This window comes from Mirounga angustirostris, unplaced genomic scaffold (genome assembly GCF_029215605.1).
Source record: "Mirounga angustirostris isolate CCGP_5_RB_7025 unplaced genomic scaffold, mMirAng1.0.hap1 SCAF_2, whole genome shotgun sequence".
NCBI classification, from domain to species: Eukaryota; Metazoa; Chordata; class Mammalia; order Carnivora; family Phocidae; genus Mirounga; species Mirounga angustirostris.
The window spans coordinates 32,684,583-32,695,842 of record NW_026991710.1 but is presented as its reverse complement, the minus strand read 5'-3'; the positions used below and the strand labels follow the sequence as shown (position 1 = coordinate 32,695,842).

General features: G+C 41.5%; 1 protein-coding gene across 1 annotated transcript in view; it reads right to left on the bottom strand.

The window, feature by feature from the left end:
* Positions 1 to 1,424: 1,424 nt before the first annotated feature.
* KLB (klotho beta) overlaps positions 1,425 to 11,260 on the bottom strand; it is a 36,599-nt gene continuing 26,763 nt past the window's right edge. Inside the window, exons 4-5 of the mRNA XM_045881307.3 lie at positions 7,386 to 8,529; positions 1,425 to 4,225 (exon numbers count right to left, since the gene is read on the bottom strand). Of these exons, the coding sequence (XP_045737263.1) occupies positions 3,861 to 4,225; positions 7,386 to 8,529 (1,509 nt within the window). The 3' untranslated portion in view covers positions 1,425 to 3,860. The remainder of the gene's footprint in view (positions 4,226 to 7,385; positions 8,530 to 11,260) is intronic.

Here is an 11,260-nt window from a genome sequence, read left to right as displayed (position 1 = left end):
AATATTTGAAGTGGGATTGGAGAGAGCATTGGATGGTGTTCTAAGTGAAACCCAGATTAACCTATAAATTGATACTTTAAACTGGGAATTCATTGTGCCTACTTATATAAAGTTTTGAAATTTTTTATAATACAGAAAATGAAAAACTACATTTTGCTTGGGTTAGTATAATAGCTTTTTAACTGGTCAACTTTGCTCCGACTTTGCTCCTCTCCTCTGTTTTCAGCAGTAGCCAGAATGCTTTTCTCAAACTCCACTCTCTCTTAACCTTTCTGATAGACTGGCTGAACGGACCTTGCTGTTCCTTAGTACCACTGCCTTAAAACTTTCCTTCAGAAGTTCTGTCCCTTTGGAGTGGCAATTTAACCTTCAAGTCTGTTGTCAAACATTTTTAGTGAAGCAAGCCTGCCTTCAGCCTATTAATGGTGTTCACCCCTAAACCCCATCCTAGCATATACCCTTCTGCTTCACTTGTTTTTGTCCATAGCATTTAGAACGTAATATAGTTTACTTTGTTGTATATTGATTGTATGCTTTTTTTCCTGTTAGAATGTAACGTTTGTGAGGATGGATCTTTTCTCACTGGGTTATTCTAAGTACCTGGAACAATAATGCCTGGCATAGGGGCGCCTGGGTGGCTCAGTCGTTAAGCGTCTGCCTTCAGCTCAGGTCATGATCTCAGGGTCCTGGGATCGAGCCCCACATCGGGCTCCCTGCTCGGCGGGAGGCCTGCTTCTCCCTCTCCCACTCCCACCCCCCCGCTTGTGTTCTCTCTCTCGCTGTGTCTCTCTCTCTCAAATGAATAAAATCTTAAAAAAAAAAAAATAATGCCTGGCATATAGCTATTTGCTGAGTGAATGGTACCCAGATTGTTGGAGATTAAAGTATAAAGACTCAGTAATACCAATGGGACTGGAAAGAAATGTTATGGAAGGTATTGATTTCAAAACTGATTTTAAGGGTTGAGGAAGGAAGAAGTTTCCAAATGGCAGTGTTATAGAGGGATGAAGGTGTTCTAATTGAGAGTGTCAGGGTACAGGCCGTGGTAGCTGTGGGAGTAAGTGTAATTTCTCACAGAGCGAAGTGAATTGACGTGATGGGTGAGACTTCACAAGATAACAGAGGCTGGTTGTAGCTAAGGAGTGATTTTCACTTAAGTTGGATGTGGTGAGGGAAAATCTAGTTTCCCCTCGGAAGAATTCCATGTCTTCTGTGTCTACAATGGATAAGTACTTGTATGTTATTTTCCCAACTCTGAAGTTTAGATATCCACATTTTATAATGAGAAAACACTCCAAAGAAAGTTATCCAGGATGCACACAGCTTGGGGAGATGGACAGAGGCAGTATCGGGCAGAATCCAGTCATACACCAGACCCATTCATATTTTACGGTTCTTAAAATTGACCAGATTGTTAGTGAATATAAATTGGCATAAACCCAGTTTATTTGGGATAAATTACATTGAGAATTCAACAATTAGTCAAAATGTACTGACCACCTAATTTACAGAGGATCTTTAAACACCATGGTTATGTTGTAATATTTTCTGTATGTACCAGACTTGTTAGTCAAAGACAGGGTTGTTACATTGAATATACAAACTAATCCCATACACAAAATAGAACACAAGTTAACTAGGTTTTAAGAGGTCTCCCCCCACTCCCCCCCTCAAGCAAGTCCCAGGCCTAAATTCTGAAAATATTACCCTGTCAAAAGCTATCAGTTTAAAATGACATAATTTTTAAATGAGTTTAGGATAAACCTGAATAGTAAGTATAATTGATCATGATTTATATTATTTACCTAAGGATTCTTACATGATGATGGCTTAAAAACATGGTTCCCAGGTGTTAGAAAGGACTGTAAGCATTGGTTTGGGACTTGACTATTTGGGGGAGTTGATGGCAAGGTTAACAAATTTGAAAAAGGACACAAGTTTTAACTTCAGCTCTAAATATAAAGGCATAATGTATTGAAGGTTAATAGTAAACTGAATACCAGATACTTTTTAATTAGAGCACAAAGTAATATTTAGACACCAGAAAAGCAAAACTTTAATTCTAAATCTTCGTTATTCCTATGACTGAATATGCATTCAAGATGTTAGATATTAGAAGTTAAAAAGTTGGTAAGTTCAACTGAAAATTCCTATAAGAATATTCACTGGAACTTTGGGGTCAGTGAATCCATGTGGCACAAAGAAAAAAAAACCCAGCCAAGTGGTTGTTTTAAATGAGTCTTTCCACATAGTTAACATTAAAACAACCAGTTGTAATTGTGGATAGCCTCAGGCCAACTACGTGAGTTTTCAAAGAGGAAATAAAAATTACTTGAAAAGATAAAAAGCATAATATAAAAACTACCAAAGCTGGGAGAGTGGATACAGTGGGGGCAAAGGGAATAGAAAACCACAATTACTGTTTGAATTTGGCCAGCCAAAAAGAAAACTGATTACCCATCATTTTTGCATTTACTTGACCAATTATGTTATCTCATTACAGTATCTTTGAAACTTCCTATTAGAATCTCCATTACCTACAAAATTTGGCTTCTGACATATAGCCCTGAAAAGCAATCACAATTGACTTCATTTAGGGTAGTTTCCTACCAAGGTTTTTTAAACAACAAAAAAACCCCTTTCCTTTGACTCAGTAAATTCTTGGATAGAGTGGACAGTGATTAGCTACTATGTGAAATGTGAATTTAAATGTTGACTAACCTAAAGAATGGGTACAAATGGGCTTACATTCAGGTTTTTTTCCTCTAAAATTTAGAATACACTGAATGAATCTTAAGCGTAAGAGTTCAAAAAAATTAACCTCCTAGTTCAGATTTAAGAATCCCAGCTTCAAAAGACGCAATGGCAAAAGTTTTAACTCCTTCAGACCATCAACAGTGAATTGTATCCAAAGAGGCACAGTTGCAAGGTCAAGATCGAGCTGTATTCTATACCTTTGTGAGAGGTCCCTGTATATACTGGTGTCAGAGCAGTGGAGCTCCACAGGAGAGAGCAAGTCTTATGGAATAATATCCTCTGATGACTTGGTAATAAACTACATCATTTTAGGATATTTAGCTTTCCTAAGTATGTAAGATCCTTGCCTCACAATCCAAGTGAGGAAGAATGCTGTCAATTTGTCTAAAGAGGAATTTGCTGTACTGTGAGGTTGAGTGCTGTCTCCACAGGCAGTGGGGTCTAGATCTTCTTAATCCTAATCCTGTGATCTTTCCATGTGTTGAGTTATGGAAGCTATATTTTTAAATCAGATCTGATACAAGGAGAGACCTCACAAAATACCATGTTTTATAAGTGATGGTTTTTATTTCTATTGAGAAAAACTAGGATCTGTGTGCTTAAGAGTCTATGCTGGAGCTGATGATAAATAAGCATTACTTATGTATTTTCTAAAGGGGAAAAGCACCTTGTTAGAAGTGATAGAATAATCACTATCCAGTGTTAAGAGTTTTAAATTTCTGCTGTGGAGTCTAGCAAAAGTTGCACTTTTTTTCTAGGTAATTTGTTGTAAGTAGCTATTGGTATTTATAGAAGAAAGCTAGAGAAGAATGATGGATAACAGCTCATTAAACTTGAAGCAGTGTATCAGATAATCCTCATAGCTTACTGTCTGGGTAAAGCCTTTATCTTCACATCCAAGAACTGAATTCAGTGATGTGAATACCTAACGGAAAATTCATTTGGACCACACAGCAGAGACCTTGATTGTCATCACCTTGGTTACCACTAGTATTTCAGATTGTCTTCTCTAAGTTACCAGTATATGGAACTGGAGTGAATTTTTGGACTTTCTATCATGCAGACAGAAACAGGATCCGTTTCACTAAGAACTTTCTGTGGCCTTACTTTAATGGTATGTGTTGTAAGTTCTTTGCTTTCCAAATTTTTTTTCTCTTTCGCTTATGAAAAATGGTAATTGATAAAAGTAGAACCAGCGTGGAGAAGAAGCAACAACCAAAGAATATCAATGGTTTCTTTTGCACAAGAAATAAGCAGACCATGCACTCTGTGTTTCTTTGAGTCTGACTGCACCTAGGACTCGTGTTCTCAGAAGGGAAGCCGCTGTTGCCGATCAGTTTGTTGTAAAGCTGAACTGAGGATTTAGCTTTGAGTTCAGATGTGAAGAATCCAAATCTGGGTTTAGATTTTTCTTCAGTCAGTTTGAATGCATAATAGCCTTTGATTTTGACTTTATCAATTAGGTGTGCTGAAAAGTATCAGAAATGAACATTAATCACAAATGAACTATAAAATATCTGAGTAAGAATTTAGTTTCCATTGAAATAAGCTAAACTCAAAGTAGCAATTGTCATTAAAGGGTTTTCTGACATTCTTTTATGATTGATAGAAATGTGAAAATATGTGTAAGCTTAAAAAATTTTGAAGTAAAACTTTGATCCATAAATAATACAAAAACACCTGGGGGTGGGGGCAGGGCGTAAAAACAAATTTAAGAACTGGAGCCATGAAAGTGTAAAAGGACTTATTGTCATTGTGTTCATTTGGTCACAAGCGGAAAAATCTTGTCTGTTTGGCCTGATTCCAGACCTCAGATATGCTCTTGGTGCTGCCCAGTAACCATGCTTGGTTTCCCCTAGTCACTTGAGTGATACACACCTCTGCTCAAACTGTCATCCTGGCTTTGAAGGGATGACCTTCTTACCTATTTCACTTAAAAACTGAAGTACTCAGAGGAGAATTCTCCAATTTCCCACCATCACTTCTATCCACCTACTACCATACTTCTGTTACTATGGATGACCTGTCCATGTTCCTGAAAGAGGCTGACTCTTCACCTATACACTAAGTTTATTCTCTCTTGTTTACTCAAGGACGTCTCCATCTGTCCTCCCCTTCTCTCATGTATTACCCCTCACTATTGAGTCATTTCCATATGAACATGCTATAACATCTGATATCTTAAGCAAAAAAAGCCCCCCCTTGATTGCATACTCTCCTCTAGTTATCTTTACAGCACTGGCTCCTATTCACTCTTACTGGTTTCTCATCTCTTTGACCTCTGAATATTGAAGTGTTTCAGGGCTCAGGCCTCTCTGCTTGCTCCCTTGTGATACCATCCAGCCTTATTGTTTCTAAATACCATTCTTGCTCTTTTTTTTTTTTTTTTTTTAAGATTTATTTGTCAGAGCACAGCAGGGGGAGCTGCAGGCAGAGGGAGAAGCAGGCTCCCCGCCCAGCAAGGAGCCCCATGAGGGACCTGAGCCAAAGGCATATGCTTAACCGACTGAACCACTCAGGTGTCCCACCATTCTTGCTCTTAACTCCGAAATTTGTATCTCAGCCCCAGACCTCTCCGTGGAACCTGAGACTCCAATTAGCCCTATTTGACATCTCTAATTGGATGTCTAATAGACATCTCAAACAACTTGTGCAACACCAAACAACTCCAAAAATCTGTTCCACCAGTCTCCTCCGACCTGGTAAATGGCCACTCACCCTTCAGTTGCTCAAACCAAAACAGATTGTTTCTTCACTCCCCTCTCACAACCCCCATCCAATTCTGTTGACTTTACCTTCAGAATAAATCCAGATCCTAGCCTCTTCTCACCATCTCCACTTTTAATAACCTAATCCAGTCCCCCATTATTTCTTAGACTACTCCAACCCTCCTTGATTCTGTTCTTGCTCCTTTACAATGTATCCAAAAAGCTGCCAGAGTGATTCTTTTAAAGTGTGAGTTAGGTCATATCCCCTTCTTTTTAAAACCTTCCATAGCCTGCCGATTGCAGAGTAAGAGACACAGTTCTTACAATGGCTTACTAAGCTCTGTCTGATCTGCTTCTATTTCCTTGACCTCATCTCTGATTACTTCCCCCCGTTGCTCATGCTTCCACCACTTTTACCTCCTTCCTGAGCCTCAAAGAGGCCAGGCATACTCCCATATTAAGTTTTTTGCAATTGCTGTTCTCTCACCTGGAACATTTCACAGATAACTGCACAGGTTTGCTGCCTTGCTCCTCCAGGTCTTTGAAGACTTCCCCAACCACGCCTTAGAATTGGAACTACTCCTATACCCGCTCCTGGTCACCCTCTTCCCTGCTGTTTTTTCTCCATACAGCTATATATCTTATTCGTTGACTCTCATCCCACAAAAATAAAGGCTTCATGAGGACAGTAATTTTTACTTTGTTCAGTGGTGATAACAGTGCCCGGAACAGTTTCTGCTTATATTAGGTGCTTAGTAAATAAGTATATTTCTGGGATCTTTTTGATGCTTCAACAAATCTATTATGAACATTTAAAAGTATTTTTAAAATGATAGGCAATACTGCAAAGATTATGTAAGACACTCTCAAACACTGTTGTTCGCTTCCATCAAAATAGAGAAAATTGAGGAATTTTTAAAAAGTATTAAAAAATTATAGCTTGCTTGGGGAGGGGGATGAAAACCGCTGTTTGTAACATATGACCCAATAATTCCATAGTGGGCAGTCCTTCTTAGGAAGATAATCAGAAATGAAGACAAAGATTTATATCCAAAGGTACTTGCTTCTTAGTATTAAAAACCCCATGTCAAACAGAGGAATGCTTACATGCATAAAGATATGTCTATATGATGCGATATTAAGCAACCATTAAAAGAGTATTAAGGCGGGGCACCTGGGTGGCTCAGTCAGTTAAGCGTCTGCCTTCAGCTCCGGTCATGATCCCAGGGTCCTGAGATCGAGCCCTGCATCTCCCCCCCCCCCCCCCGCCCCGCCCCGCTCAGCGGGGAGTCTGCTTCTCCTTTTCTCTCTCCCTTTGCCTCTCCCCCTGCTCATGCTCGCTCTCTCTCCCTCAAATAAATAAAATCTTTTAAAAAATTATTAAGGCAATTTTAGTGACGTGGAACACTAACAATGTGATATTAGAAAAAAAATTGGAGGGCGCCTGGGTGGCTCAGTTGGTTAAGCGACTGCCTTCGGCTCAGGTCATGATCCTGGAGCCCCAAGATCGAGTCCCGCATCGGGCTCCCTGCTCAGCAGGGAGTCTGCTTCTCCCTCTGACCCTCCCCCCCTCTCATGTGCTCTCTCTCTTAAATAAATAAATAAAATCTTTAAAAAAAAAAAGAAAAGAAAAAAATTGGATACAAAACTTTCACTTGTACTAAAACTGTCTAGCACACATACTGGGAGTAAATAATCCAAAATACCAACAGTGCTTAATTGGGGGAGCTCACCTGGGCCTCAGGTGATTTGTTTTTGTTTTGTGTTTTTTTTTTTGATCTTTTAAAAAAGACTTTTCTAAACTTGCCAGATTTTCCCCAATGAGCCGGCACTGTCACTAACGCACCTTCTCCCCTCATTCTTTCGTTCGCCTGAGCTGGTAATGTCGTTTCACACTACCTGATACGGCCCGAACCTCACCTTTCAAAGCCTCCTGAATGTATTTCTCTAAGTAGTATTTTCTGAGTTCATCATTTTCCAGAGACTGGTCATCGATGCCACTGGCCGTGATGTAAACATCCACGTCTCCATAGTTCTTCTGGATCCACCTCAGCACCTTGCGCTCGCCCCAAGGCAGGACAGCCAGGCGGCTGGGGGAGCTCAGGCGGGTGATGTCCTGCAGGAACTGGACGTCCCTGTCGGCGTCGTAGCGGCTGCCGGTCTGGCGCGCGTGCATCACGAACCTGGTGGTGAAGTGGTTCAGCGCGTAGAAGTCGGCGGCGCCCTTGACCAGCCTCCTCTCCTCCTCGGTGAAGCGAGGCAGGGTGGAGCGCGAGAGCCCCTGCCTGTTCTTGAGCGCGATGTACTCCCGCATGGCCAACGGGTAGTCCCCGGTCTTGAAGAGGGGCTCTGCGAACCAGGCGATTTCGAACTGGAGGAGGCGCTCGGCCGCCTGCCAGTGCGAGTCGGCGTAGGGGTTGGCGGGTTCGGCCCAGTCCGAGTGCAAAGCCAGCGACACGGCCCCGCGCTGCACAGGCCTGAACTGCCTGTCGTAGAGGCGCCAGACCAGCGCGTGGGCGATCAGCAGGTTGTGCGCTGCCCGGTAGGTGTCGTTTCCCGTGTGGCTGTAGATGTCACTCAGCCGGTTGGGCTCATTGATGGTGATCCAGAGCTTCACCAGGTCCCCCAGCTCCTGGAAGCACAGCCCAGCGTAGTCCTGGAAGGCCTGGGCTGTGGATGGGTTCAGCCATCCGCCGCCGTGCAGCAGGGGCGTGGGGAGGCCCAGGTGGGCGTGCGTCGGGTAGTACAAGGTGACCATTGGGGAGATGTTGAGCTTCAGCCCCTCACTGACCACACACCTGTAGTACCTCAGAGCTTGTCGGTCAACCACGGACAGGTTGCCGGTGGGGAGGACTGAGGGCCAGTCCAGAGCAAACCTGTAGTGAGTGACTTTCATTCTTGCCAACATCTCCAGTTGTCTCTTGATGCTGACAAAGTCCGTGCATTGAGCGGGCCGTGTTTTCAGCCTCACCCCTTCCACTAGGTGCAGCAGTCTGTTGCCCGTCACATTCCACACATACAGGTGAGGGTCGCTGAACTGTGGGGAGGAAGCCACCACCTTGGGCTGTGAAAAACAAGCACATTCAAGATCTTATTTATTTATTTGTCAGAGAGAGTGAGAGGGGGAGGGAGAGGGGGAGAGAGAGAGAGAGAGAGAGCACAAGCAGGGGGAGGGGCAGGGGGAGAAGCAGACTCCCCACTGAGCAGGGAGCCCGATGCAGGACTCGATCCCAGGGGCCTATGAGAACACCCACCCACGGGCCTATGAGAATACCGCATTTCTTCATCCACAGGACAATACCGAACACCCTCTTTATGCAAGATACTTGGATTATGACTGGTAAAAACAGTAAACTATCCCCCAGGAACTCCCAAATTGACTCTGGGATCTGATGGTGTGTCATACCCTGCCCCCCACTAAGGAGCTAATCCTTGACTCTTGTCCTCATTCTGCCCCTTTGAAACTCGGGCTTGGCAACTCTGTCTAGTGACAGAGCAATCTCACCCACCTCACAGGTGTGTTGTGACGAGTCAATGACTCTGGGAAAGCGCTCTGTCAACTCTAAAGCAATCTACAAACATAAGGTAGTCATGACTTGGGTTTAGTTTTCCGTGGTTGCAGTAATTGCCTGCTAGGCCCTTAAGTCTAAATTAAAACAGAAAAGGGCTTAAGAAAAAACATTTCCAAATTCAACATTAATAAGAGAAAATAAAAGTTCTGTACTTGTTTTAAAGTACCTTTTCTTCCTATGGCTGAATTTAAATGCACCTGGAAAAAAAATGATAATTAACCTTTGGTAAATATTTTCCCTCTAATTGTTTTCTCGTGTGTCATCCTTCATAGTCCAATTACAAAACCATATCACTGCCCACTTACCATCTGCCAGCCAGTTATCTAGAACATTAAACTGAGAGAACATTGATCATGTGAGCATGAAGTTAAATCTGCATATAATTGAGTAAAATCCTAGCTTAGATTGACAATCTCAGTGTTTTGAAACCTCAGAGCATCTTAATACTGAAAGGGTGTTTACAAAGAGCAATCTTGCTAAGAGGTAAGGCAAGATCAAATGAAAATCTGTCTTTTAAAAACCTCCAACAAGCATTCGGTTTAGCAAGTGGGTGTGATTAATCTAAGAGATCTAGTTGGAGGTGGTGAACCACAATCTCAACCCTAGTTCCTGAGAGCTTAGTTCTAAAATTCTGTTCCCTACTAAGAGGATCCTGGACTCCTTGGAGAAATGGCTTTTTCCAGTCTGGGGCAGGAAAAGAATGAGGTGATGCTGGTACATCTTATGCCAGAAAAGTAAGGATGCACTTAAAAACTGAAAAGGAAATGTCAAAAAGACACAGGAGCAGGACGCCTGGGTGGCTCAGTCGGTTAAGCGTCTGCCTTTGGCTCAAGTCATGATCCCAGAGTCCTGGGATCGAGCCCCACGTCGGGCTCCCTGCTCAGTGGAGAGCCTGCTTCTCCCTCTCCCTCTGCCTGCCTCTGCCTACTTATGTTCTCTCTCTGTCAAATAAATAAATAAAATCTTAAAAAAAAAAAAAAAGACACAGGAGCAGTTTGAAGGAGTCCCATCGGCCACCTTTGAGATAATCTGAGCATCAAAAAGACTAATGAAACAATGACAGTAATGAATTATAATGCATTGAAATTAAGAGAATTACCCGATATATGTAGAAGGAATAATATAATTAGAAATTCACCATTTTGCAACCTACAAAGTAATAGTTCAGGTAAAGTTTATGAATCATTATTAAGACCACTAGTGACATGTTGGGAAGCAGGATATGTATACGGACGGTCTCAAAGTGTCACCAGCACATTACTTCTTAATTACAAACGGAAAAGGTACGTTTCAATTAAGAGATCTTGCAAATGCTACCTTAATCTAGAAATGTGGTAACCACTACTTCAACACATTAACATCTTCCATAATGAAACAGTGACATCATGTGCTTCCTGATGCGATATATTGGGAAATACACAACCTCATCGAATCCAATAAAGAAACAAAGAAATCCAGAACATGAGACATTCTACAATCAATTGGTCTGGGCTCTTCAAATATGCCAATACTATGAACTTGGGGGAATTATTCTGAGTTAAAGGAGGCTAAAGATGAAGGACAACCAGTGTGTCATCCTTGTTTGTATTCTTGATCTAAAATTCTTTTTTAAATCTATAAAGGACATTTTGGAAACATTTAGGATAATTTGAATATGGAATGTATGTTAGATGATATTAAATCAATATTAAATATTATGGGAATGATAATTTAATAATGATATAGGAGAATGTCCTTATTTTTAGGAGACACATTTGAGTAGAAATATTTTGGAGTGAAGTGTAATAATGTCTGCAACTTTTCACTGGTTTATAAAAGAGAGATAAAGCAAATGTGGCAAAATGCTAACAATTGGTCAGTCTTGATGAAGGGAATATGGGTGTTTATTGTACGAGTCTGAAACTTATCAAAACAAAATGTTAGAGGAGAAAAGAATACTGAGAGGCTGGGGGAAAATAAGATAGGCATGTTTGTAGGTAGGCACACCAATATTTTTAAAGTGTTACTTTCATTTTGTCAGTCTTCCTATAGAGGACATCTAGTTTTTTGGCATCTATATATTCATACATCCTCTGGCTGATTTTTTCAAAAAGCACTCTAATTTTCCTTGACAAATAATTCATCCTCACTCTTAGTCCAAGTTCAAGGGAGGCTGATGCCTCACTGGGCTCCGGGCAAAAGCATGAAACTCAGAACTTGTTGATCACAGAATTGCTCCCCCCT